Genomic DNA, 27,899 nt, shown 5'->3' with positions numbered 1-27,899 from the left:
TTACTGGTTCTGATGAGAAGATTCCAATCTGTTGTTAGTGACGTGGGTGAATTCTTGAGATGGAAGACGGGGGGTGCCCCTACTTAGGGTTGCGGATTTCTCTTACTTTAAGAAAGAAGTTAGCACCTTCGTGAATCAAGGAAAAAATGCTCAGGAAATCGTTGCGAGTGCAGTCATCCACCTTCACTCCTCCTTCGTCGGCGTCCTTGTAACCTACATTACTCACTTCGTTCAGTAAAAGGGCTGATTTCATGTGATTCTGAAACCATGGCGAAATCATCTTCTTCACAGATGATTCCATGGCTGGATTACAGCCATTCTTCTTCAAAGCAGATGTCGTGGCTGGATTACTGTTACTAGTCAAGAGGTGGATTGATGCAAAGGAGGAATCAAGGCAGCTGTGACCCGTCCCGTGACGGCATGTTTACTTACAAAGAATGAGTATCTAAATTATTCTCGATTTTTAACTTCCCTTGGTTTTACCCGTGAATTAGATTGGTTAGAGTAGTTAATCCGATATATTCACTCATTCTCATTGATATTCCTGACTTTTCCGATTCACGATTTCCCTTAATAACACGCAACCGTGTAGAGAATCTAGAGATATATAGATAATAAGGCATTGAGTTTTGATCTAGACAAACTACGGTAAAGGTACAAAGGAACCATAAAAATGGTAGTAATTATACGAATTTTGTTGGTAAAAGGAAGATCCAGTACACAGTACGGGTAAATACAACTCTGCCCTCAGGGTTGTCAATGAGAAATATGATGAGGGAAAAGAAAAGAACATAAAAGAATTGGCATTACTTCTGTCACAAGTAAATATTCTCATTGAAGTCTAAGGAAAGCCATGAGAGGATCATACACATCTTGCTTAGCAGTTTCACCCATCACAAAATCTAAATGAGCGTAATCGTCTAGATACTGAAGCACAAGCTTATCTCCATCATGGTTTTTGAGGCTCTTCAGCAGCAGCTTCACATCTTTGATGTCGGAGAGGGCATCTGCCCCACCGTAACTGAGGAAGAGAGGAAGCTCATCTGGAATGCTTGTCATGCTGTACACGGGAGGATTGGGCTGCCCGTAGTGCTGCATGTTCTCGTCCTTGTAGTCAAACATTGCAACTGTTCCGTCCCTTATCACTGTTGAGAAATCGCAGGATTGAATTCGAGTTAATTTATTATGGTTTCAATTTAAGCGTTGCAAAGGAGTTCGTAGCATTCAAAGGACTGGTGGTTTGTGAATGAGAAATTAAGAACTTACTCTGGGACATATGTACCAAGTTTTTGGTTGAAGTTGACTGAGGCTCATGGTCTAGAAGAACATCTACTATGGAAGAATTTAAGCAGCAATTTTTCCCTTCATTTTCCAAAAGTTTCCAAGTCAGTACATAGAAGAATGATTGAAATGGTAGTAAGAATCTTAGGAACATATGCATTACCGGTGAATGCAGTCAACCAATGGGTGCAATCAACGCCTGGTTTCCGGCAAACAGCCTTCAGAACTTCGACTGCCGCCTTCCTATTCAGTTCAGGCAACAAAAATAAACAATAGCATGCAAGTTCTGATCTTATAATTGGGAGTTTAAGGTGAATGCTAGATTGCGAATTACAAGGAACAAGTGAATAAGAATCGTTACCGTTTCAGATTAAATTGTCTTAAATCTGCATTGTATAATGCCTGTTAATAGAAGATAATAGGTTGTCAAAGAGTTGAATTCTGTTAGGAGACTAAAACAGCTAGAAAAAAGGAATTTCTATTTACCTCGGCAATAAAGTTTTCAGCAACAGCTCTTGCTAGGGGTGAGGACATTTGGTCAGCATAAGCAATCGGACTAAGTAAGACGGCTGATCTCAGGTTCTTCAGTTGCAGGTCTTTGGAAATTGCAGCGAGAGCAACCAATGTTCCCTGCAAAATAAATCCGTCGCTTGCTGTGTTTATACTTTAAAACTCCGCCAAAAGTTTAATACACTTTTTAAAATGTTTGCAGAAGAGAAGAAAGCTGCTGAGTCTGAAATTCACCAGCGAATGTCCAATATAATGAATTTTCTGTCTGGTTTGATCTCGCACATACTGGAAAGTAGCCGGGAGATCATAAGCGACAAGTTCATCCCATGACCATTCCCAATAAGCCTGAAAATGAGCAAAGTGACTCTAATGTGAAATACAAGATGGTGATTGTGTTTTTTTGAGTATTTTCATGTTGTTAGATGCAACCAAACAAAAATTTGCAACAAACATGAGATTCAGGAGAACAAGAGTAGTTACCGGATCATCAGGACTGAGTGATGTGTGACCGAGGCTGTATTTGGTTCCGCGGGTGTTTCCAATCCACACCTCATACCCGTTGTCAGCTAAGAGGAAAGCCAAAGATTGGCCTGGACGTAGCAGCACCCATGTTATCCCATCCTGCCCATTAAACCACATAAACAAAGTGTTACATTTTCCCAATTTACTGAACCTACTGAAAAGAACTGCACAGAATTACTGACCATCAGAAGACCGTGTTGCAGAAGTACCGGTACCCTCTTCCCTGACAGCCCCCCTGACTTCCCCGCTGGAATTCTCTGCATGCTGAGAATATATCCATCTTGTGTTGTCACCTACACAACCCAAAAATGCAACCAAGTCACTTCAGTCAATGTTTGCCAGTGACTCGAAATTATTGACAAACAGAAGAGCGAAAAAAAATTTAGGCATGTCACCGTGTGTTCTTCACAAGCATAGCCTTGTGTTGCCACCATTGTTGCACAGATTCCGTCATCACCTGGAGACGGAGCGAATGCAGAAGCAGCATCCTGCACATTATTAGCCGAGAACAACTTTGTTCTGGTTCCAACTGCTGACTCACAGAAAAGCATAACTACAATAATAAAGGTTAAAATCTTATTAGCCAACATCTTCATATGTTTAATAATTGTTTCCTGGTACAAATCACCTTTTGAGGTTCCCGGCATTTTTATAGTGCAGAAAAAAACCAGATAAAAACAGAACTGGGGTGTTCACATGAGCTAATAGCCTAATACAAATTGCTTAATGGATTAAACTAAGGTTCAACTAAGGCATCTAATGCTGATGGGTCCTACTTTTCACTAATTAAAAGCAATTAAGAAATGTATTAACCTCAGATTTCGTCCCTGCCACGATTCCATAACTTAACAAGAATTTCCTGGATAAATCCAAACTCTAATCCAAGTATGTAAAACCAAAACATGGACATGTTGTCACTGTTCCTTTTGTCTAATTTGTAAAAGACGAAGGCGTACTTCCAATGAAGCCGCAGAAAGTAGTACATTTACGGATGTAAACTACCAAACCAACAAGAGCTCCAACACTTTTTCCCGGTTTGGCCAACCAGAGTAAGAAACCTCGAACGGTTTATTTCGCGGGGAAAAACTTTGGTGTACTGGTTGTATGCACCAGTTCTTTGTCTCTCCAATGAGGAGACACAACAAAACGAGTGTATACAACCAGGATCGACAAGTTTTTCTCCAATTCGAAGCATCCATTCTCTGCATAAACCACGGATACCTGTATCAAACTCGCTGTTAACATACCATGGTTTCTTAAGCAAAGTGTTTCTTTCCTCATCTGACATTTCTCAAATAGTTTTTCATGTGCAATAACTAGGAAAAAAATTAGATTCAGTGACATGATTCACAATAAGAAGGACAATGATGAATCCAATTCCTTCATACGATTATGATAATTCGATTTTCACATTCCAATAAGTACCGGTACAAAAATCAACCTTGGTATAAAATTATATCAACAATCTGTTTTCCATCAGGATTTCTCAGCAAACAAAAACCTACCATGATGCTTGCTTGCTAACAAGATTGATAGGATCCTCCAAATTATGTGAGGTACGAGTGTCCTTTATCTTTTCCGATGTTTTGACAGGATTATCTTCTGTTCTCGGTCTGGTTAGCGGTCTTCTGAGAAATTGGAATTGCCACGCTTTAGGTTCTATCCGCCTAAGCAGTGGCCACCTTTTCGGTTTAATTTGCCCTAGCAATTTCATCTGCTCCCTTCTGAACTTCCTATTTGCATACCACCTTCCACCTCGCCAACCCAAAGCGTAGCTGCAGTTCGGTTATAATGGTGTAAGTGTATAATGCATGAACAGTTTGATATTTGTAGTTTCATAACCAGAAAAGCAGGAATTATATTTCGGACATGGATATTAAAATTTAAAAGTACAAACCCGATAACTAAAGTGGTTCCCGCAGTAGCTATGCATGAAGGAAGACCAATAGTTCCAGAATCCATGATGTTTCTGATTTCCGACTGTTCCAGATTATGATTGTTTTTCATCTGCCACAAAAACAGAAACAGATATCCAATTGTAACAAACATTGACAGATAATTAAGAAGGGGCCTTAATCTAACCAGCAATAGCATTAACCAAAATTTAATTAGAAAAATTGAGTGACCCTTGCTCACATGATGCCTCATCTCACTGTCAAAATCGTTAACATAAATAGGATGAAAACAAGAATACAAGACATGGATAATAGTATTGTCGTTTTCTTTTCCTTTCAATGAGACTTTGTCCTTACCACTTCTTCAATTGATTCGAGCCTTTGATCAACTCTTGATTCATGTAGGTGACGTAAAGTATATCCTGCACCCACAACAGATGAGTATTAGTCTATTAGATAAGAAAATGTTTTCTAACATATTACTGAGAGAGACAACAGTAATAAGGTTAAACCAAAACTTTCGAACCTTAATGCATTAGTGAACCAAACTCTTTATATTACAACGAATCTTTACTTAGAAGTAAACAATTTAGTCAAAGAGCAACGTAAACCACAAATGATTATATCATAACTTCAAAAGTTTAGCACCTCACAAAATCTAGAACTAGAACGATTGTGTTTTTCAAATTTACATCCTACACTATATCTAAAATAAATTGTCTGTGTTTACCCCAACTTATACTTCGGATTACAAAACATATAATGTGCTCTAAAATTTGCACATTATACCTTACAACTTATTGGACTAAGATGCGAATGCAATGAGTTTGTAGGGTAAAGTACAGGTGAGCAAATTGCAGGTTACATATATATGCCTTAGCTTGAATCAAGATTTCAAACAAATTATACTGCATCCACCGTCTGCGAATATTTCAACCCGCAATTGAAGTGGAGTGCCAAATGCCACTCCAATTACGATATAGTTAGCTGAACTTATATTCATCACAATAAATTTGTTGCAAAATACTAATAATTTGCTCACACCCTTTATCAATTTGAAGATTAATGGATGATAATAACCAAACACTCATGCAGAAAGCAATGCAAAATTGAGAAATTAAAGAGCTGCCAAACAAGAACTCACCAAACCATGCTGTGGCGACTGATGCAATAGAAGTTCCAACTGTAAATACAACCTTATGACTTTCAAATATATCCTAAAAGCATTCACCAAAAAAAAACAAAAAACCCATCAAAATTAAACACAACCCATGAAAAAGCAATCCAACGCACAACCTCAAACTCTCAGAAACCCCCAAAAATGTGAAAGAAAATCGAAAAGCAAGCACCTTTGTCGAAAAATAAGTGTCCTGAACGGCACCCCATGATCTGAAAGCTTTCTTCCTCAACTGGGTTATGGCCTGAGAGCACGAAAGTAAGGACCCCGAGCTTCTAAGGCGCTGCATGGCGCATTCCAGGGATGCCCACCGCGGAGTTTCTGGGAGGGAAAAATGGAGGCAAAAGTTTGAAGCTGCTGCTCCTTTTGTTGCATTTTTGTGTGTTTTGTGTACTTTATTGGTCAGATCAGATGGGATTCCGTAGAGTTCACAGCTTGGAGAAATTTTTCAATATAACGGTATAAACCACTTTCATTATACAAATGATTGAATATATAGGTTCAAATATTAATAACTTAAAAAGTAAAATTTTTCACAATTTCAATTAAAATACTTGGTGTACCATTTATTCTGTCATAATTAAAATTTTCCCTATAACATAGGAAAAAAGCAAAACCAGTAGGACTTGGGCTCGAAAGTTTAGAAGATTTACAAGATTCGGTCTGGGGTGGGATATTGACCCTTGTCAAGCCCAATTTGTTTGTTTAACCACAACCAGAGGGCAACTTGAATCCAATTCATGTCTCAACACAAGGGAATTGTAGCTTAAATAGTGATATTGACTTGTTAGTACACATCGGTTGTATTTCTTATTTTGAATTAAACTTAAAATATTTTTAAATTAAGTGAAAATTAAGTGCCGTTAAACAAATCAATTATTTGTCGGTAAAATAATAGTTATGCTTGGGTAAAATTCATGCGTGTAAATAAGATTGCAAACTTGCGAGCTTTACTACACTTGGTACCATCAATGGCCAACTGAAAGTACATGTAAAAAGTGGAAAACTGAAAAAAAATAAGAACAAGAAGTCTCTAACAAACAAACCTTGGCTGCTTAAAAAAAAAAAAAAAAAAAAAAAAAAAAAAAACCAAGAGCTCTTGCTCTCATCCAATAACAACTTAACAAGTGTCAGTGTTAGTTAAAGTTTTAATTTTTCAATTTTTTGGACACTTTGTCGAGTTGTTATTGAAGGAGAGCAGGAGCTCTGCTAAATTGGCCTAAATTTATTTTTTTGCACAAATGATATTATCTACATCAAGAGGTTAGAGAATGGGTAAAGCCTCACAATGAATCAGTCATAATAATGTAGTTCAAATTCATATATAACGAGAATCGAATATAAGATTTCTCACTTACAAATAAAAAAGAATATCAATATATCATAATACTAAAAAACAAGTTGGCCTAAATTTTAAACTCACTACATATGTGATTTGCATTAAAAATATTGACTACAAGAAGCCAAACAACGTCCCGATCAAAAACTCCGCACTGTGGGGGCTCTCGACCACGCGGCAAGTGAAGAGAGGACAAGCGCAAACCAAATCACGCGGGGAATGCTTCTAAAATAAGCTTTGGGTGCGTAGAAAGTTAGAAACGCACCGTGGCCTTGTTTGGTTTTCGGCTTCCGCAGCGTTTTCGATTGCATTGGGATTGCCGCCAGCGCACGTTAGCAGCCAGGCCCCAATGTCATCAAGGACCATATCCAAGTGTCCAAACTCTGTTTGTTGTACATTTTCTATTCATCCATAATCCAATTAAGGCATATCTTAAAAAGAAAATACAGGCATTTCTCGTTGCAAACAAATTATAATTTAACATGTGTGAAAAGTCTTTCTTTTTGTGAATGTTAATGTGTCAGACTATATTTTTTTAATCAACGAGCATCTACTCCTTACACGTAAGAAGTCAAGCCGTGCTCTATCTAACAAGAATTTTGCAATATGGGTCACAAAACCAACACATTTTTCACATCCAAATAAAGCATCATTCAGTGAGCCAAAATGGGGAAAATTGTATCATCCAGATTTAAGAAAACCAAAAAACAGTTTGAAAGATGGAGATAGTGAAAAAACAAAAAAGGGCAACTTACAATTTTCCACCTGCATTTTATTCACCACTACCCAAGTTTTTTTGCTCACCAAATCAATCTCCAAAGAACCCTAAATGCCACTCCGCAGATTCACAGACTCTATCCAAAATACTCCCTACAAGCATATTTCACCCCCATCCCCCACCCACCCCCACCACCAAAGCAAAAATTTCTGGCTAGTTTTAACCAGACTGGTCTTGTACAGGTTCCGAGGATGTTGGAGAAGGTGACATGGAACCCACTTGTTCCGGGGAATCTTCTGAAATCTTTGTATCAGAGTTTTCATATCTGTTGCTCGCCGGTTTTTTGGCTCCATCGGTGAGTTTTGATGGTATGGAGGGGGATGTCTCTAGTCCATGAGCCACTGACCAGCCTCTTGGATAACTTATGAGAGATGAATCGAGCATGGGCAATGCCTGCATTCCGAAATTATAGCTAGCAGATTGTTCCATGAAGGGATGATCAAATCGGCAAGTTGGTCCGTACTTGCAGATTCCATACATAAGGTAGTATGAGCATACAGGTTGCCCCTGCACATACCCAAACATTAGCACGAGGCTCGTTAAATGAACAAAAGGAGTAATGGTAGAAGAAACATTGAAGCGTTCTCTTAATAGTTTATAAGAACTCAGCTGAACACTGCACTGACTGACGTAGGTATCACTGTGAACTAGAAACAGAACTTACAGGTCTCGAGGGAAGCCCGAGTGGGGTTGTAGCAGATTCTGCAATCCTTTCTTTTGGGTGGTGGTACTTGCAATCTATGCCATATTTGCAAGTCCCAGTGCTCATAAAGTACCGGCATTCAGGTTGATCAGGCCTCTGGGGGAAACTTGGACTTGACAAGTGAACCTGCCCGTTGGAAGCTGACTCCCCCCGAGTACTAGAGTTGTATGTGAGGTTGGATCCAAGAATACCAGTGGAAGATACAGGGCTCAGGTTTCCCTATTAAACAGATAAAAGCATAATTAAACACAAACAAACATTTAATGCACCAAAACCTCTTTAGTCCACTGTAAATCAACTGAAATCAACAAACGAGCATCCATATCAACTTAAAGAATGAATCTTACGGATAAAGGACGTATAGATGTAAAACATGACAATGTTAGCCTGCAAGTTACTTTAATGAGAAGAAAAAGTTCTTCATAGCTTGGGATTGAAAGAAACAGCAAGAAGCAAGGTGCAGCAAAGAGGACAATGCATCACGGTATACCACTGTTTTTGACAGATGGCTAGTCAACGTACATTTAAGACTAAAGACTCTACGTACTAATCAACACATCAGTGTCAACTGAACAAGACCATAAATTTTAAAGCTGAAACTTGGACAATCTTATTCAAAAAGACAAAAAAAAACAGGCCATATCCAAGTCTAACACAACTTAATATACCAGACAAAACATGTTCCTTGTTTGACCCAAAAAAAGAGACAAAGCATGTTCCTCGCAAATGTACAACAGTTACCTGTGAACATAATATATGTAATGTAAACCTTCTATTATATTGAAAAGATAATAGACTGACCACATATGTGTTCCATCCATGGGCAGGTACAATGCCTTGGGGAGGAAGAACAACAGGCATGTACGACTGCGGAGTTTGTAAACGTGGGCCCGATATATATGGCACTCTTGGAATTGACCATGTAGAAAGTCCACCTACATAAGGAACACCAGAAGAAGGCACAACTGTTGAACCCGCAGATCCAAAAGCAGGTAAGACAGTGCCAAGTGACTGAGGCTGAGGATGATGAAACTTGCAGGCAGGTCCAAACTTGCACGATCCAGTTCGCATGTAATAAGGACATGATTTTTCTTCCTGAAAAAAGTCAATGTAAAATTTGTTAAACGAAGAACTCTTCTATTGGAAGCCTAGCGACAAGTTAAATAACAATCAGGGAGTTCAGGGACAACATAAAGGAAAGGACCTGATGCATAGGGAGTCCCAAAACGTTGAATAAGACTGGTCCAGCTCCACGCCTGTCTCTTGGATGATGGAATTTACATGTTGATCCATATTTGCAAGTTCCTGTTTTCAGAAAATACTGCAACACATGTTTGCCATAAAGGGAAGTCTATCAGGTTTACAGTTAAGGGATGGTAAGCAATTCCTTTATTTGCATTTATATATTTGCTGTTCTCATTTACACTGATACTAATGCAAGTAAAAAAAGTTCTTCTATCCAATGGAAACCAACATCTCACAGATATTTTAAGGAACTAAAGGAGAAAAAAAAGTTTTATCTTTTAAACCCATTTTAATCAAACAAAGAATTATGCCTACTAATGGTGAAGAAATTTAATAAATACAACCTATATAGAGAAAATAATGATCGAGCTCATAACCAAATACAATATTAGATGACGTCCCTGAAGAAGCTCATGTTGGAAAGAAAGCATGTGCAAGAACCAATCAGGAAACAAATCCGAGGTCTTCCTGGATGGACTGACGACTGATTTACTCAGTCCCTTTCCAATTGACTTCTTCCTTCATTCAGAGAAGTCACCAGGAATGCAACCAGTGGAGAGTTGTAGGAAACAACTTACTATAATGGGAAAATCTTTAGAACAAGCTAGTTACAGATCCTCACACCTAACAGTTTCAATAATAGCCCGCACTTGGATAATTTACATTTTTTTAGAGGATTAACTTGGTTAAATCTTGTGCAACAACTGACCACTCGAATGCTCAGCTTGTTTCACAAGCCCACACCACAAGGATCAGCAGTTGATTTGCTAGTTCTAATCATATGATTGTTCAAATCGCCAATTACATAACCTGTATAATAAACATATATAAACTCAACTCAAAAAAGCTTATCCAATGAACAAAAAGAATACCCCATTTTCCATCTTATCCATATTCGTAGAACTTCTAATCTTATAAGACATACCGACAAAGGAAGCAGACGAAAGAAGGAAAGGACGGAGAAGAGCGAGTAAGAAAGAAGCTTCTCATTCAGCTCAACCTGAACTAAATGAAAATCTTACCCCACAGTCAGGTTGTCCAACTCTTTCAGGGAGTTCTCCATTGTACTGATTACCCTGCAGATATAAGAATGTACTAGAAGGATTAGTTCATTAATACCCTTCGAACGAAACACTGTATTAATACCCTTCGAACGAAACTCTGTATAGTTAGAGCCAAAAGACAAAGAAGGAAGCTGTGTAGAAGCAACCGATGAATCTCCTCACAACACTTAATCAAAATGCAATCACTCTATAAAAACTATGCACATCAAGTAGAAATAATTACCTGTGAAGCATATTTAGGGTGATTAAAACGACAATTACTTCCATAACCACACAAACCAGTCCTCAAATAATATATGCAGTCAGGTTCACCAGGTCGATCAGGGTACGAGTTTGCCTGAGCCACCCCGCCCCGTTCTTGATTGTCATTGATTGTCAACCGCCAAAATGCCTCTGCAATGAATACAAGAAATAGATGTGTAAATTACATATGGAAATAAAATCTTCAAAGTTAAAGTCTCACTCTGCATTGCATAATCTATCAAAACTCCTCAAGAGCATTAACCCTAAATAGAAAAAAGATAGCAACTTCTAAAACAAGATACTAATAAAGAACTACAACTCAGGATCGATGAATCGAAGCGCAACATGAACACCAAAAAGGAAACTCTTAAGGTAAAATTTTCCAAACAAATCAAAAAGTTTAGTACAAAGCAAAATTCTTCAAAAATTCAACACGAATTCGACTGACACCGACATCATAGTTCTTACCAACTAAACACCCCCATGTCACAAAATTAAAAGGTAAAGTTTTTAAAAAGCTGAAGATAAAAAATTCTTACTTTCCACAAACACAAATACCCAGATAAGCCACAAATATGCATTGCAACCCAACCTACCATTAAAGCACTCCAAAACCATGATTACAACAACACATCACCAAAAACACACAATCGAAACAACTCAACACAATCCCAAACTAAATCCACACATAGCACATTGCGCCTTCATGATCACAAAATCTCACGAACACAATATTCCAATACAAAACCATCATCAGATCGTTAAACTCCCAACTGGGTACACCAAAAACAGGTCATACCTTCCACGTTGCCATCGGATTGACTCGGAACAGCATTCTTCTGAGCCTGCCGAGCGTCCGGCATCGGTGGTAGCACAGAGTTTGCGTGCACCTGCCCTTTGTGTTGCTTTCCTCTGCTTTTCTTCTCAGCTTCACCAACCAAAGTCATACAAAAAGCTTCAAACTTTCTGAGGAAAATCGCAGCAACCCACCTCCCAAATCCCACAAATTTGCAGAAAAACAAAACCCAAATCAGAATTAAGGGGCTGTAAGGAGGCCTGTGAACGTGATGATGACAATCAAAGACTGAAAAAACATGAGGAGATGAAAGAAAAACAAAAAGCTTTCTGGAGCATAAGAAAAAGGGACTGAGAATCAGAGAGAGAAAAACAATCTCTGCAAAAAACTAAATAAAATTATGGCTGTGACAATGTGTGAATCGGAATTTGATATGAATTTTTGCCGATTTTGTTTAATTTTATTTTTTTGCTTGCTTTTTTTTCTTTTTATTATTTTTCAATTACCAAAAGGGCTAAGGAACTGTTGGGGATCTTTGAATGTGAACCCGAGCAAAGCAAGTTTCTTCCCTCGTGTACGAATAATTAAATAGCTCTCCTGTAGTGAAAAGACGTTTATGCCCTCCACGTGTCGGGCCTAGAGGTTGCGTTTATTCGGAGTAATTACGTGGGTTAATGACTTTGATTATCGCACAAGAATGTTGCCAAAATTAAAGCGCAAAGGCCCAGGCCATTGTTTATTGCATGGTTTGCTCAGGCGGCAATTATATTATTGTCTAATAAGAATGAGTTGAAGGAGATTGAAATTCAATAAATCATGATGGTTGATTTTAGGAGGCTTTGATTTGATGTTGGTTGTTGGATTTGGAATCATAACGGGATAGATGTGGAGTTTCCTTCGTAATGGTGGATGAGATTTGATTTTATTAGTTTTGCGTTTTCTTTTTCTAGATTTAGACAATTGTGAAAAACTCATGTTTTCAACTAATGTGTGTGTTTTCAATGGGTGAAATGTGGTGAAAGGTTGACACGGATCGGTGACTCGAATTCGTGGTATCAAGAGGTGTGACGCACGATTCTGTTTTATTCACTCAACGTGTTAACTCTCCATCAGATCATCGTCTGTAACGGTCTCATACGGTGCATGAAATGAAAAAACGACATGTTTATTAAATTTCTATTTTCTTTTGTTGGATTAGATAAATGTGAAAATTTGCGTCGTCAAAGACGCGTGTGATTTCTAGAAAAGTAACAGTTGGATTAGATGATCTAGGATTTACGTGAATCATATGAATTCTTCTCTTGACCACCGACTGTAACTGAAAATATCTTTTGAAACAGGAAAACAACATGTTTATTTCTTTCTTGAATTGAAAGAAACGTGAATCGGCATTGTGAAGCAAAATAATGCAAAATCTTAAAGCTAACACGTAGACTTTTACACAAAAAAAACTAGAATGCCCCTCATTAAAATTGGCGAGGCTTAGTAGCTCGCATTCATTCCACAAGTAGTACAACCACCACAAACCCAGCTTGAAATCTGGATGAACAAAAGTTCCATACTTTCATCTCAGAAAAAGAAGCCATGTTTCATCTCATATGGACAAGATCTATAAATTTCTCAGGAATCCTGGATTTTCAGATGAATAAAAAAGTACTAGTGTTTCTAATCTAATTTGTAAAAGTGCGCACGAATGTTCTCATTATTTTTATGAAATGGCAGAACTGAAGGGGTTCAAAACAATAATAAATAATCCTTCGTCAAATGGTTTATGTGACCACCATAGCAATCGCCAATCTAGCACTTCAAAAAAAAAAAAAAATATTCAAATCTTCTGTAATCAAGGGCCTATGTGGCTTTTATGTGGTCTCTTTCACTACTAATTTAATTTTGTCTTAAGTTTAAATCTCGTAGATGATAATTTTTTAAATTAGATTGTTCAGTTTATAACTTAGCCAAACTTCTCATTCCTTTAGCGTAAAATATATCATTGTACTTAAAAAAAAAAAATTGGATCCACCCCCATCGCTCTCTCAACCCCACAGAAACCCTAGCCCCTCCTCTTCTCCCTTCCCTGCCATCTTCCCCCCTACAACCTATCTACCACAGCTTTCCATTCGAATTCCAAATTCATAGGACATGGGTCCCAAGCATTCCAAGTGGTGGTTTTGTACGTGTACTTAGATTAAAGCCCTCCAGGGTTTCTACCGGGAAAAGCCCCATCAATGGCGGCTAAGGGCTTCGATTTCTCGTAACGCCGACTGGTCTCCGCAAACAACATGGATATGCCGGGCCTCTGTGAAGTAGGTCTGTAGTATCGGGAATCTGGAACGATACAGTGAGATTTTCAGTAAGGAGGCCGAGAGGAATGATTGTGAGATCCTTTGGTGGTGGTCGGCGTTCAAGTGGGAGAGATAAGGGATGATTTTTCTTTTGTTTTGCCAAATGATACATTTTGTTAATTAGCGTGGAGTTTGAATTCATATCATCGTACAAAAGGTCAATACATTTCCACAACTATAGTTACGTTTATTTCATTTATCAGAGTTTTTATTTTTTTAAACAAACGGCATTATTTATGAAATTAGTCTTAAACAGGTGCCGAACTCTGAGATAGGTCACATGGAAATTACAGAGATTTTTGGGGGCAGAAGATCAGAATTCCGATTAAAAAAGTTCCCCGTGTCAAGGGCTCCATCGTCCAATGAGGTTAATTTTGGCTCAAGAAATCTCTTTGCACAATTCACACTACACTGACAAGTGTGGGCCACCGAGGAAGGTGTAGGCAATTAGATTCGACCAAATAGGCCACCACCATTGGCAGTAGAAAGGTGTGGAATTTTCAGCAACCGAGAGAGGAAGCTCGACTCAGTTGCAGGGAGATTTTTCAATATGATCGGCATACATGAAGATATATTATGTGTTATTATATAAATTATGGATTATGTGTGTTAAAAAGTTAATAATTAAAAAAAAAAATTTCCCACTACTTACATAAAAACACGTAATATAACATTCATCCGTGTTCCCGTTACAATGAAAATTTTCTCTCAGTTGCAACTTGTCTGTGTACATAGCAGCGGCTAATTGGCTGTGGAGAAAATAATAAGTTTATGAAAGGAACAGATTCCTTCCTAAGCCTCTTAAATAAACCACACGAATTATTGAATCAGTTACAATTATTATAACTTTTATAAAAACCGTTTATTTGTAGCGCTCCTAATGGCCAGTGTAGTCCAGGCTTTGATTTCTTAGGTTTACTGCACCGCAGCAAATCCATGATGACTGTTGACCAAAACTTCAACTTGTTTTCTTGCAGGAAGCCGTGAAATTCTCAACTTTTGACCACCTGTTGGGAAATGGGGCTTATGATTGTTTAATTTTCTACTTCCACAATTTGTAATTAATGTGAAAAATTAGTTTCGGGAGATGGAATTAAATATGAGAATTTTAATGAAAAGTTTTTAGTGTTGTTTATTTTAACGAAAAATCATATTTTTACATTAAAAAATCAATTCTTGTACTACTTTACCCTTTATTTTATCCTTATCGTTAAAACTTAAAGTTTTCAAGTCATTTTCATTAATTTTCCTATTAAATATATCACCATGATTATTTAGAGGGCAATGAATACGGTTTTGGTGGCAATCACAACGGGATAAATGTGAAATTTTCTTTTGATGATAGTAGAGATTTGTTGATTTATTGTCTATGAATTTTGCATTTTTTTTTTTTTTGGTCGAATTCAGTGGTTTTCTCAAAGGGGACGTGTGATTTTGACAAAGAGCAATCTAGTTAAACGCAGTGACTATTGATCACGTATGATCTAAGATATTAAGGGAATTTGTGCGATTCAAAAATTTGAATCTAACACCCAAATTTGTGCTGTCAAGAAACAGTGACACGACTATGTTTTATTTTTCCTGCGTGTTTACTCTCCATTCAATCGCTATACGTAACAGCCAAAGCATTGCTTAAATTTGGAAAACGACATGTTTACTTAACTGGTATTTTTTTTTGTTGAAAATGAAAGAAACATGAAAGTTTTACTCTATTCAGCGACGCGTGTGATTTGATGAAGAATATTTCAATGAAACGATTAGTTTAGAGAAGCGTTTTTCGTCGTAATTATATAGAATAAATTATGGTTATGTTTCCAAACTCCCTCACTTCGCTTTTTGATTTATGACTTCCACATAACATGACCTTTTAAAAGCTACCAAGTTAGCTAACTGTCACTTTTGAGGCTTAACATCTTGACATTCACAAAGCTGAAACCCAGAATGCAAGTGTAGGACACCACGCGTCATGTGTTTGTGGAAAGACCCATCAAGGCGTACAAATTAGTCCTTTGGGGAGGCCAAAAGGATCATCTCTAGATTTTTTTGTGAGATTTAAAAAATTTGTGAATCGTGTTCGTTTATCATACATTGTGCAGTTAGTTTTTGTCCGATACTATTTGTGTTTAATTTAAAAAAAATTTAAAATAATTTTTGATTGCACAATATACAATAAACAGACACGATTTATGAATCTCTAAAATTATCACAAAGAGGATCTGGCAAGGATCTGAATTCCTGGGTAGGTACCTTGGATGTGGAAAGAAGTGAAGGGTATGTCAAGAAAAGGCAGCAGCACCGTATGGAAGAGGACCATGATAAAAAACATAGAAAAGAATAGAAATGAAGTTGGCGGTTGGTCAAGGCAGTTATAGCCAACTTAAATTATTCAAAGTCATCGGTAGGAGCAGGAGAGCGATTTATAGGACATGGATACACCGTTATTATAACATTTTTTGTGAATGTAATATTATGTGGTGTCAAAGATGCAATGTAAAGCAGAGAAAAACTTCAGTGACGCGAAACATCACAATGGCGGTGTATCCGCAACATAATTTATAAGACACGGATACACCATCACTATAGCGTTCTGTTCCATGTCAATGGTATAACGTCATGTGATGTCAAAGATGCAAGGGTATGCGGAAAAAAAATTTACGTATGTGATTATATCAGTAACACGAGACGATACAGTTGCGGTATATATGCGGTATGACTTAGTGGGCAACTTTAGAATGAAGTTGAACATCACCTTCATAGAATTAAAAAAGTTAAATCACCTTCACATTGGTCGGCTTTGGTGACACTGGGTCAATTATTAAAATCTTAAGAAACCTCAATCATTATTATCTCCGACCTTTTAGACCAAATGTCCAAGAAAACTAGGAAACAAGTCAATATTCAATCTTGCTTTGGCAAAAGTAAATCATGACTAAACTCACGTTTACCAAAAGAATTTGACAGAGTTAGAAGCTAACTTATGATTTTCGTACACATTCCCCTGTTTAAACAAAGCTAATAAATAAATAAATAAAATTAGAAAGAAGCAAAAAATGTGAAATCATACCAAACATAAATCTGAGCCTCATGAAGCTACAAGTCGACCGTACACCTGATTATGTTGGCCCACGATCACAATGCTTAAGATCAGAACCACACAAAAGATGGCGAGAAAAAGGACAATACTTAGGTCCGTGACCATTCAGGACCTCATTTCATTACCGAATGACATAAACTGATAATACTGCAACACATGTCCTCTTGTTTTTAAAACTCGACGCTGATTGAGTTTCCATCTATTTCGATCAAAGTTTAAAACCAAGAGGACACGTTCGCAAAAGTAAATGATTCTCAAAGATGGTTGTTCCATAGAGATAAATATGTAGAAAACTACCAAGTTGACAACTCGATATGGTAATTACAACAGCATTTTCAATTTTTCAGGTCAGGAATCCGGAATTTAAAGCACATTCAGTCCTTCTCAAACCAGAACAATGGGAGACAAAATTAATTGTCGAGATCAACCAACATACCTCGATAAATATCCTCCGTCAACATATAAATCCCCGAAAATAGTCCACAAACCAGACTAAGAGGTTGCTGATCTCTCCGTATATATAATTCTCCGCCCCACCAAAGAGTAAGCCGGGATTGTCTTTCCTAAATGTATTACCCCTGTACCCGCCAACGTAACTAGAGTAAAAAAGCTAATCAGATTAGCAGTATTCACAAAAAAGGTAACAGCAGCATTGCAGTGACTCAGCAGAAGAACATTGAGCCCTGGACATTCTCATGCAACTTAGGGAGCTCTGGAACCGGGACACTTTCTGATGAAGTGACACTGCCCTTCCCTGATGACGTTTCTGACAGATCCTCAAACTTCATAAACTGCCCCACTTGTGCTGCAGCAAGGTGGGCATAACAAATGGGCGCCACTGCAAAATGGTTGTTAAGAGTGAGATGGAGGCAATTCATTCAAGACTTGCAAGATTTTATTATTTCGACTGAGAAATTAATACAGAATAAATAATTTAAGAGAACAAGTGTGCTTAATTTACCAATAGAGATTGCAGTTGTACTCCTCTGGTACCTGAAATACGCAAATATACATCAATACATACAGATAATATCAATTAAAAGTTTATTTCGACTAAGTCATATGAAAAGTGGTTGAAAATGAAAAGCTTACACATAAGAAAGGGAGTGAATGAGGTTTTGCAAGTCATCAGGAGAAAATCCAATCTCATCAACCAAGACATGATAGTGCGCTGGCCTCGAAGTTCCCTGTTATAGGAAGCAAAACAAATGATGATGAAGATGATCGTGAGTTAGGAACTTGAGTTGGAAAACAAATTAATCTGATCAATTGAAAAAGATAAATAACGCAAAACACTATCATGCTTGATGAACATTTATGCTACTTTACTAAAACCAGTTTTCGTATTGTCAATCCCATAGAGTTCCATCCCATCCCATCACAATCAGCAGTAAACAGAATTCTTTTCAAGAACATTTCCTTTTGGAAATGGTAAATGGCATTCTATACAAGAAGCATAATTTTGGATACTATCTTCTTTTCGTTTCAGATGGGGAAGCTTACTATCATTCCTGCTTGAGCACACATGTAGAAATCATAATTCCTTGGATGCACAATCTCTGAGTCCACAACTGTCCCTGGAGAGAGAGCGAGAGCATCAGAACAATTACGTAAATGATTAAAGTGGATGTAAACCAAATCAGAAAGTAGCAGACCTGCTGGAACATTATCTGGGGAACCCTGTTGAAATAGCTTCGTGTGATGATTCTTCTGTGCAATAATCAAAGTAAACTTTGGAACGTTAACCTCCCCGAGGTGCTGGTAAGCCTGTAATAATAAAATTTGACCATCTCAATATTAAGATAACAAAAAACAGCACTCCAGTCCATTAATGCTCTTGGCAGAAAGGGGACCATTCAGGAATGAGGCAGTGAGTGATGAAATTCTGGGTTTTTCATAATTCAATGCAAAACTGGATTATGTACTGTAAATTTAACTGAAGACACGTATTCATCATCTCCTAGAGCGAGTGTTTCCAGTAAAACGCTTTACTTCATTTATATGTAACTTCCTAGTGAAATTAAAAGAGACAAAATTGGGCATGTAGCTAAATGAGAGTAATCATTCTTTAATCAAGGACTAAAATGAATGCCCACACAGAAAAACAAAAAAACTTGAATTGCAGAACCTTTATGATTTGGTCTAGCTCGATATTCAAGACTTGATTGAATTGTGACTCGCTCACTCCATCCCTAAAATAAAAGAGAGAAATCTTTACAAGTGGCAGAAGGAAAAACAAGACAGATCATATTTTCTGCTCCAATTACAAAAGTTCTAAGAGAGCACCTAGACGGTTATACAAGCATAAACCACGCAAGGAACAACATTCCTATTTAAGAGTGGTATAGAAAGGATATACATCTTGCAAGTTAGAAAAAATTGTATGTATTTATATGTGCGTATACATGTATAAATTTGATGGAAGGGGGTTAGTTATTAAAATTATAAAAGATGGAAGACGCCTTTTCAAAAAGCATTATCTTAATGGTTAATCTCTTTAATCCCCTCCTTGCTCAACAGAATTTATGATAACAAAAAAATTGTACATACGAAAATATTTTGCAAGTTTCCCTTCTAAGTCTCTTTTGAAAGACCAAAACAGGGGCATTGGAATTCAATTTTCAAATACCAAAATAGCTAGAAAATTGCCTACACAATGTCATGATACCTGAAGACAATAATCTGAGTTGGTTTGCGTCCATTGCTTGTTTTATAGAAGTCCACAAGCAGTTCCCTGCAACACAAAGAATGACCCGCCTTAAGAAGTATTGTGGAATTGATAACTTCAAATAAATGAAGTTCACAAGTCTTTCATAGTTCTCCTTAATTACATCACACTTTTTACAAAATAGTGTAACCAGGTCTCACTTAAAAGTTATAATTCTTGATATGTGATATACTGCTGTGAGATTAAATTCCATGTTAAATACCTGATAATACCAGCATCAGTTCCATTTTCCAGTGGTTTGTATAGAGCATCAATCATCTCCATCTTAGGAGATTGTGTTCTAACAGCTGCTCTATACCTTGAAATAAGTGGCCAACTTCGAGAGCTAACAACCTAAAACTCCAACAAAATTGAAGGATTAACAAAATGACCATTCACAGATTGATAGATATTTTAAGCGAAACTAGAAGTTGTAATTACTGCAGCAACAGAAGGAATATCTGATCGACCAGGAGACCCATGAGAGACATCCATCCCCAAAATCATTGTAGGAGTATCCTTCACCAGAGGAACACGTGAGGAGTGCTCTATTGCCAACAAAGAATTTATTCCTCCAAGCTATAAAAGTAACAAACAGAAGAAATCAATAGGGTTTGTAAATTATTAAAGAAGATATCTCCGATATTCAACCTTTAGTTTCTTGCCTTAGTATTTATCTTAAGAAGTACATTGGTAAGGTATTGATCACTGATCTTAGTAGGGGAAATGCATTGTGTGGCAATCCCAAACTCAGTAAGACTTTGTTTCTTCCAAGGCCCTAATAAATGTATGAGCACAAACTGATTAGATTAGCGAATCAAGAGGTAGTTGGATGGTCGTCTTTAATAACATAGACATACCATAAATATCACTATTTTTTTTCTCTGGTAAGACACAAAGAATGAATTGAGGTTCGCCTGGAAGCTTAGCTAGAATCTGTTCAAACATCTTGTCAACTCTTGCAACAGGGGTCAGTCTTCTGCATTGTGGATCTTCCTCAATTAATGTAAAGGGGCGCTCAATAATCTGCACATGTAAGAGAGGAGGAGAGGGATAGAGATCAGAATCAGCAAAAGTAAAAAAATAGTAAATTAGTAGATGGTTTAACATACAATGCCCTTCTTCCTCCCACAGTTGATAAGCTCTCGTGAGAGGTGACTGGTATCACAGCGTGCAGAGAAGTTGACAACAATCCAACGGTCAATGCGAGTAGGGTTTAGCAGTGTCTGGCACGTGTAAGCAGCATTAAGCTCAGTTAGCATAAATCAAAATTAAATTGTAGCAAAGGAAGCAAACATTGTAACCTTTTTCTCAGAAATAAACTGATAGATGATTTTAGGAGGCATACGAAAAATACCTTGTTGTTAAAGTTCCATCGTCCATTACGAGGGATGCAGTCATCACTGTTACCAACCTTTAACTGTTCACCAAAGGATGTAATGAATTAGAATGAGGGCTGGTAGTTGGTTGAGTGAGGTCCTCACCCACTCTTATTCCCTACCTCCCCCCTCCCCCCCCCCCCAAAACCCCCCACCCACCCCACAGAGCCCATATATAAAATGACAGTTTACCTTCGGAGTCTCAAGAACACGGCCCTTGACCTGAGTCAATTCCTTATTTATAGAAATACCACATGTAGCAAGCACAGGATCATCATCATACTGGTATTTTTTCATAGCCTGCAATAGTAAATCAAATGAGCAAGAAGAATTATTACAACATTTGGTAAAGAAACTAAACCTTTCATGACCTGCAAACTTACATCAGTCACAGTTCTTATTCTTTCCTGGGGCTTCTGCCTTGATTTTTCAACTAAGGATGCCCTCTGCTTTGAAGATAATGCTTTTGTATACCGCTGAAGCGAAACTAGTGAACAAAGCTAAAACACCAAGAGAAACCCCATAGGGAAGCACAAATCAAGATTTCAGACAGAGGAGTTACAAAAGATAGACTAAGAGTCTAAGAAAGAATGATATGATAACCAAAAGAAACTTGCATACCTCCAGAGGCAGATAGTTAGGCCTTTTGGGCTTGCCAACATCAAGGCATGGCATGTACTGAGAAGAGGTGATTTCTACACCACAGTGTTTAGTGAAATACTCATAAACAGTAATCTCCACAGTCTGCTCCTCACTCGTGCCATTGTCACCACATTTTAACTTCATAGGAAAACTTGAAGCAAGACAAGTAAAGGTTAGGATGTTTTTCAGATGAGAAGAATCAGGAAACAAATTTTTAGAATATACGAGCACGTACCATTGCTGATTACATGGCTTCTCACTTAAGCCTATTATTTTGAATTCCATGTTACGGTGTCTTGCATTAATCCTCATATTTTTCAGCATTCTCTTGGCCTGTATTTTAACATGAAATTGAAATTTACGGACTAAACTTGATGCTGAAATCTTGAACCTTTATTATAAGATTTAGCAGCGTTCTTTTTTACCTTTACCCAGTCTATGTAGCGAGGTTCTCTTACATCCTGGTTAGCTAACAGAAAATCAATCACAGGTCCAGGTGTTAAGATCATTGTTGTAGATACATCTGCACAATGAAAACAAAAATATCAACAAAACTAGTGACAGCAATACTAGTGAGTTTAAAGGACTAAAAACACCAAATTGCAAGATCCAGTACCCATATTCAAGGATAAGCCACCCTGAGTTGGACGAAAACTAGAATGAAATCCCCGAACACCTTTTACACCTCCTCCAACATCAGTAAAGTTTCTAGAGTCATCATGGAAGAATGACTGTCGAACTAGAAGGCAACCCCTGTGCATGTTTTAATGGCCATAGTTAAGGACATTTAAAGATCAAAGAATACAGTTGAAAAAGACTGTAGTCAACATATGAGAGAGACAGGTACCTGTTAGCTGCTTGCTGCCGCAGAATAATATCAAGCACTCTCAGTGAATCTTGCGTATTTTCTACATCGGCTCCCTTGAGGGCAAGAGAAATTGGTTTCAGAGGTATTTTGGCAGCATAACTTATCTCTAAGCTGAAAGTTCTTGACCGAAAAGAACGTCTTGACCGTTTTTCGGTCCCATTGGTGCTCCCATTTTCACTAACACGAAAAATGGAAGTTGAATCATACAAATGAAGCATAAGAGAAATTAAAAATGACCTTTTTAAACCAAGAACTAGGAATAGCAGAAGAGCATACTGCTTTGCAAACGTCTCCTCCAGAACAACTGTGAACTCAAGCTTGTTCTGTGGCAGAGGACCCACTGTGTACAGTGCTTTCTCCCCATCGTATGCAAACATTTTACAACCAAGTTCTGAAGAGTATGTTTGATAAAGCCTGTCAATAAGTTTTCTCCCGATTCCCTTGCCTTCAACAACTTTCTTATCTTCAGAAGTAATAGAAACCTGCAAATAGTACGGCACTATGAAATTGGTACTGAATATTATATACAATACCTGTCATAAGAATAGGGAGGAGGTAAACGTACAGAATACTGGTAAAATACAGCATCTGGAACATTCACAGAAACTTTGAAGTGATTTGCGAGCAAATTTATCTCTTTCCCAGTTGTTCCAGTTCCACGCCTACTCATGATAGAATATTTTGGAGTCACTACTTCTTGCTTCAGTTTAGGTGGTATGGTTGGAGAGGGTGGGGCCGGTTGTGGCTCCCCGTCTGCAATTCCAGCACTAGCTACATCTTCCATTACTTACTTGAATAAATATGATCTGAAAGACTTTAAAGCAAGATTGAACTAATTACATGAGTAATGGACTAATTCCCATCTTCATGGAAATTGAATAGGAAGAATGAAACTTAAGCATATAGTAAGACTGCGAAACTATCTGCTTCGGCTAAGGCTACATGCCAAATTGCCTAAAAGCACCATAGCAGAACCATAAATTTCCAAATATGTCATTAAAATTCATTTAAAATCAATTGGTGTTTTATCTTATGCTATCATTCTATGTTCAGTTAAAAGCTGAAATTGCTCGGTCTGGGCTCTGATGCAGAAAGTACCGATTCAATCAGTACTTATACACTAGGAAGTTCATAAATCGACAGTTTAAAATGACCGAAGCAAATCAAGCTAACCACTCAACCATAAAGTATGAAATCCAATGTGCATTATAATCAGATTTTTCTCTCAGGATTAAGAATACGACTCCCGTGAGGTCTTTGTCCTCCTCGGACATATGACACAGGGTAAAGAGTTCTCTAAGATGCGGTAATGACTTTTCATACACACTATCTACATTAGGTGCCATTATATAAATTTCAAGGGATAAATAAACAAATATACTGAAATAATTACAGAGCTTGAAATTTCGCAAACAACTGAAAATTACTGGCACCTGAAGATGAAAAATCAAGTCACCATAATCGAACATCAAAATCTAAAAAATTAATAAATAAATAATTTGCTAAATATCTGCTAGAAATCGTTGAACACTTGCAGACTAAGAGTACAATGCATGCAAAATGCGCGTGCGATAAGTAAAAAATTGAAAAATTAAACAGAAAAATTAACAAAAATTAACAAAATCAACACTAAAGCAAGCACAAAGCACTGATTAAATTAACGAGAAACAAAAAGTTCTGGACATTTCTAGATAGCAATGCAGCAAGAGATTCTAAAATTTCCTCCAAATAATCACGCTCTAAGCCGATTTAAGCAACAATAATACTTAGAAAATAGACAAAAATCCCTATAAATTATTTCTGAGACGAAATGTGCACAGATACCGAAACATGCACGAAATCAAAAAATGCAGCGCGAGAAATGGAGTTCGAAAGCAAAATTCCGAGAGAGAATCGTACCGTCAAAGCTCGGCTACGAGCTCCGCCTAGGGTTTACGGAGGCAGTGAGGGTTTAGAGCGAGAGAAGACGAAGCGTCCGTCCCTACTGGCTTCACAGAGAGAGGGAGAGAGACTGAGTGAGAGCGTGGAGGGAACGAGAAATAGACGGGGGCTGTGTTGCTGCGGTCGTTTTTTATATATTCGAATTTAAATGATTTTCCGAAAATTAATTCGACGAGGAAAATGTGAAAATGCGATTTTATGGGAGTTGACTCATGAGAATTATTCCAGCCGTTCGATCTGATTTAATCGGGAATTTTGGCATCAGCACCGTTGTACGATGTGTATCGGTTGAGACATGGTTGGGCCTACTCTAATTAAGTGGACCAAAAACCAGCCCACCAAAATGTTAGTGTAGCTTTTTTTAATACTACAGAATAGTTTAGATGAATTTACCTGTAAATTATCTATCGTTTGTCTTTTTTTTGACAAGCAACGATAGATTAATATTTCATTAATCATTTCAAACATACATAAGTGTCAATTGGTATAAAACTCCAATGACTAAGAAAATGAGCTAGAGGTGAATTTGCTCAAAACAAGATAACATAGTAAACTCCTAAGCAGCTATCACATGTATGAAAACTTCCCAAGCCACCCATAACAAATTGTCATAAGACGATAGGTATAACAGACTTGTATTGGCAATTGTAAAAAGGTAATCGCTGAATAGTTAGGCCACATAAAGTCGCAGAAACGAGACCACATAAAGTCATTGTAGGTAGACGAGACCACATAACACATCAATGCAAAAACCATATCCAACCATCGTTGCAGCAAGGCCACAACACTCGCTAAGCGAGATAACATAACTAACTAAGCAAAACTAAATTAAACTAAGCTAAATCAAACTAAACTAGACACTCCGAGAACAGAACCACATATCGGCTAATTCGTGGAGGGATACGAAACTCAGACAAAAGCCAGCTGCAATGGCACAAAATGGGTTTGCACCCTCGACAATTCAAAACAAACGGCAGAGCCGCAACCATATAAACTCAGGCTGGAGATTTTATATCTGAAATCCACAAGCGACGGGGCTGTCAGAAGTGGTGCAAGGATAAATTTTTAAAACATGAAACTGCAACAGAACTGATGGGCTTGCTCAGTTATGGGCTTTTGTGCTGCTTGCGCTCGCTCCAGATTAAACCCATTCACTTCCTTTCCAATATGTTCTTCAGTTTTCTTCTGTTTCTTTGAGCCTGAGGGAATTTAAAGTTTGTTCATATATTTTTTTTTCCTTTGAAACAACAATGTTCTACTTGAATTAGTGTTCAGCCACATAATGCGTCAATCATAGTAATTAGGTATGAAATTCGCATAAGTCAAACATGAGATACACGAGTTATAGGTTGAAAGAAATATCTGTTGAGTTGGCGTGAATATGAGTTATGAACCTGTTTTTAAGCTAACACAATCACGATGAAATTTTAAGGGAGGTAGAATATGAGTTATGAACTACAAAGCCGAAACATAGGGTAACTTTGTGAGGGCAATTTTGGATGATGAAATTGAATTGAAAATTCGATACAATGTTATGATTTTGGGTAACTGGTGTTTAAAACGCTAAAAAAATTTGTAACTGGTGTTTAGAAAGGTTGAGAGAGCACAAAAAGTATAGAATGTGAAAGGGTAATTTATATTTTTAGTTGAAGCAATTTTTCATCGCAAAGAAGTTGAATGAGGGCCACTGCCTCCAGTAGGTATATGCTGCCTCCGTTCATGATTGCAACCCTAACCCTTTGGATAAAGTTGGATGAGTTCTATAACCAAGTTGCTTCGCAGCATTTAGCTATTTGGGTTTTTTGAGAAGAAAAAAAAAGGATTTGAATTGTTTTCATTGAGGTTCTGCATGATAAGGATCGAGATCGAGATCAAACCTCTAAACAACTTGACTAATTTTGATCAGAAAAAGGTTAGCAAACGAAAATAACAAGTATTATTTTAGACTTTAGTCCATCCATACAGAATCACGTTCTAAATTAAACAAACAGCAAGTTAATTCCACAGTTTCACACAAATATTACCCAAGAAATAGAAGACCATTCAAGGCTTTCATTATCTTACAGGACAAAGAAGTTCATACATTGTGAAAAATTCCTACATTTGAAAAACGAAAGAAATTACATCTTTGCAACTCAAGCAAGACCGGGCAGTTGGAGATACATAGCTCAGGAGGGATAGAACGGGGAGAAGAAGATCCACGAAGTGGAGACGGGATGTTTGCATATTGAGCTATCTTGACTTGCATTTTGACGTTGTCGGGCTTGCAAGGTCAAGAAAACTCAAACATTCTTCGTGGGGTGTCGAAAAAACAAAAAAATACATAAAACAACTAAGCTCAGGAGAGATATCGCCAGGACTTCTACCACCATATGACTCTCTTTTCTTCTGCTGTGCTGCAAACTACTTCACCAGCTGGATTAGCCATGAGAAGCATGAACCGAAGTAGTACCAAGGTTCCATCCACCGGTTGAGCCATGGTTAGAGAGAGAGAGAGAGAGAGAGAGAGGGGGGGGGGAGGGAGAGGTGTTAGGGTTGACTAGAACCACTGCTGAGTACAGTGCCATGAAGGTATGCAGAATGGGGATATGGATGTGATGCTATTTATATCGAGGGAGTGGTCATCGAGTGGAATAAAAGCTGATGGGTATAATTGGGGTCTTCAGTGGAAAAATAAGGTGATGTCGTTTTCAAGCTAAGGACTAAGGAGAGACAATTTGCATATAACGAGAGTTTGTTTTCTTGGGATTCAAAAATCAAATCAATTTCCAGATTCAGGACTCTTTTGTGCTTTTGTTCTTGTATTTTTTATTTTAAACAAAATTTCCCTCTGATGTCAAGGACTAATTCTACTGCCACAACCGTAAATTTGTTTTAGTTAATTTACCCTTTTACTTTAAAACTTTTTCTCTATATTGAAATGGACTCATTGCACCTCAAGTAGTTAAAAACGTTTACTTCGATCTGCACCCTAAATTAATTACTGTGTCGGAATAAAGTAAATTCTTTTTACAAAATTAAGGGGGGTGTATTCAATTGGGATTTTGAGGGATTTTAATTCTTTTAATGAATCTAGGGGTGTTCAATTAGGATTTTAAGTGATTCTCTGAAATTCAATGTATAGTCAATCAGGATTTTAAGATAGTTTATTAAAATTCTTAGAAATTCGGTTGTATTCAATTAGAATTTTAAAGAAGTTTATAACATTCCAGGTGTATTCAATTAGAATTTGAATTTAAAGAATTTGGAAAAGTTGAGGAATTAGAGGGAATTAGAGATATTTTGTAGTGTATTTTAAGCATCCACAAATCTCACATCTTCCCATGAGATTTCAAGGGAATTGAATCAAAATTGTACATGGAATCTCTATAAA

General features: G+C 37.4%; 3 protein-coding genes across 6 annotated transcripts; all 3 read right to left on the bottom strand.

Annotated features, from left to right (window-relative positions):
* Window positions 1-674: 674 nt before the first annotated feature.
* Window positions 675-5,807, bottom strand: LOC103954997 (triacylglycerol lipase 2). 2 transcript variants are annotated; one of them, XM_018649359.2, is made up of 13 exons: window positions 5,558-5,807; window positions 5,353-5,425; window positions 4,566-4,630; window positions 4,211-4,320; window positions 3,965-4,088; window positions 2,496-2,606; window positions 2,272-2,412; window positions 2,026-2,136; window positions 1,768-1,911; window positions 1,643-1,683; window positions 1,445-1,524; window positions 1,267-1,362; window positions 675-1,145 (listed from the first exon to the last, which is right to left on the bottom strand). In XM_018649359.2, the coding sequence occupies exons 1-13, from the start codon at window positions 5,672-5,674 to the stop codon at window positions 832-834; spliced, it is 1,527 nt and encodes a 508-aa protein (XP_018504875.2). In that variant the 5' UTR covers window positions 5,675-5,807; the 3' UTR covers window positions 675-831. The 2 variants fall into 2 exon arrangements, with proteins under 2 accessions (XP_018504875.2, XP_009365133.2); XM_009366858.3 differs by lacking the exons at window positions 3,965-4,088; window positions 4,211-4,320; window positions 4,566-4,630; window positions 5,353-5,425; window positions 5,558-5,807 and adding an exon at window positions 2,709-3,515.
* Window positions 5,808-7,331: 1,524 nt separating this feature from the next.
* LOC103954994 (zinc finger CCCH domain-containing protein 12) lies at window positions 7,332-12,192 on the bottom strand. Of its 2 annotated transcripts, XM_018649358.2 has the most exons (8): window positions 12,060-12,192; window positions 11,557-11,747; window positions 10,738-10,907; window positions 10,473-10,526; window positions 9,410-9,526; window positions 9,007-9,300; window positions 8,167-8,424; window positions 7,332-8,009 (listed from the first exon to the last, which is right to left on the bottom strand). In XM_018649358.2, exons 2-8 carry the CDS (start codon window positions 11,702-11,704, stop codon window positions 7,662-7,664), a joined length of 1,389 nt encoding a protein of 462 aa, XP_018504874.2. In that variant the 5' UTR covers window positions 11,705-11,747; window positions 12,060-12,192; the 3' UTR covers window positions 7,332-7,661. The 2 variants fall into 2 exon arrangements, with proteins under 2 accessions (XP_018504874.2, XP_009365130.2); XM_009366855.3 differs by having other exon boundaries at window positions 11,557-12,114.
* Window positions 12,193-17,273: 5,081 nt separating this feature from the next.
* On the bottom strand, window positions 17,274-24,651 carry LOC103954992 (protein argonaute 16). 2 transcript variants are annotated; one of them, XM_009366852.3, is made up of 23 exons: window positions 24,485-24,651; window positions 23,151-23,399; window positions 22,862-23,067; window positions 22,565-22,762; window positions 22,334-22,470; window positions 22,143-22,240; window positions 21,953-22,050; window positions 21,697-21,868; window positions 21,459-21,575; window positions 21,268-21,375; window positions 21,054-21,116; window positions 20,809-20,922; window positions 20,557-20,722; window positions 20,362-20,474; window positions 20,138-20,275; window positions 19,920-20,050; window positions 19,658-19,723; window positions 19,118-19,181; window positions 18,645-18,756; window positions 18,493-18,566; window positions 18,082-18,176; window positions 17,951-17,982; window positions 17,274-17,827 (listed from the first exon to the last, which is right to left on the bottom strand). In XM_009366852.3, the coding sequence occupies exons 2-23, from the start codon at window positions 23,367-23,369 to the stop codon at window positions 17,652-17,654; spliced, it is 2,697 nt and encodes an 898-aa protein (XP_009365127.1). In that variant the 5' UTR covers window positions 23,370-23,399; window positions 24,485-24,651; the 3' UTR covers window positions 17,274-17,651. The 2 variants fall into 2 exon arrangements, with proteins under 2 accessions (XP_009365127.1, XP_048434149.1); XM_048578192.1 differs by having other exon boundaries at window positions 23,151-23,391; window positions 24,485-24,650.
* Between the last annotated feature and the right edge of the window lie 3,248 nt (window positions 24,652-27,899).

This window comes from the organism of the source record quoted next, unplaced genomic scaffold, assembly GCF_019419815.1.
Source record: "Pyrus x bretschneideri cultivar Hongxiangsu unplaced genomic scaffold, Pyrus_bretschneideri_v1 Contig12, whole genome shotgun sequence".
Classification (NCBI taxonomy): Eukaryota; Viridiplantae; Streptophyta; class Magnoliopsida; order Rosales; family Rosaceae; genus Pyrus; species Pyrus x bretschneideri.
Note: the sequence above shows the minus strand (reverse complement) of the source record. Positions and strands in the feature narration are given on the sequence as shown.

What these genes read in the sequence shown, in the direction of transcription:
- LOC103954994 (XM_018649358.2), bottom strand. Translation starts at nt 11,704, where the DNA reads ATGACTTTGGTTGGTGAAGCTGAGAAGAAAAGCAGAGGAAAGCAACAC. An exon ending in TTGGACAACCTGACTGTGGG is followed by an intron (nt 9,527 to 10,472) that starts GTAAGATTTTCA and finishes CATGTGTTGCAG; the next exon opens with TATTTTCTGAAAACAGGAAC. An exon ending in TGGGACTCCCTATGCATCAG is followed by an intron (nt 9,301 to 9,409) that starts GTCCTTTCCTTT and finishes GACTTTTTTCAG; the next exon opens with GAAGAAAAATCATGTCCTTA.
- LOC103954992 (XM_009366852.3), bottom strand. Translation starts at nt 23,369, where the DNA reads ATGGAAGATGTAGCTAGTGCTGGAATTGCAGACGGGGAGCCACAACCG. An exon ending in CGGCAGCAAGCAGCTAACAG is followed by an intron (nt 22,471 to 22,564) that starts GTACCTGTCTCT and finishes AAACATGCACAG; the next exon opens with GGGTTGCCTTCTAGTTCGAC. An exon ending in TGGCTTATCCTTGAATATGG is followed by an intron (nt 22,241 to 22,333) that starts GTACTGGATCTT and finishes TTCATTGTGCAG; the next exon opens with ATGTATCTACAACAATGATC.
- LOC103954997 (XM_018649359.2), bottom strand. Translation starts at nt 5,674, where the DNA reads ATGCAGCGCCTTAGAAGCTCGGGGTCCTTACTTTCGTGCTCTCAGGCC. An exon ending in GGAACCACTTTAGTTATCGG is followed by an intron (nt 4,089 to 4,210) that starts GTTTGTACTTTT and finishes ACCGAACTGCAG; the next exon opens with CTACGCTTTGGGTTGGCGAG. An exon ending in CACTCAGTCCTGATGATCCG is followed by an intron (nt 2,137 to 2,271) that starts GTAACTACTCTT and finishes GCTCATTTTCAG; the next exon opens with GCTTATTGGGAATGGTCATG.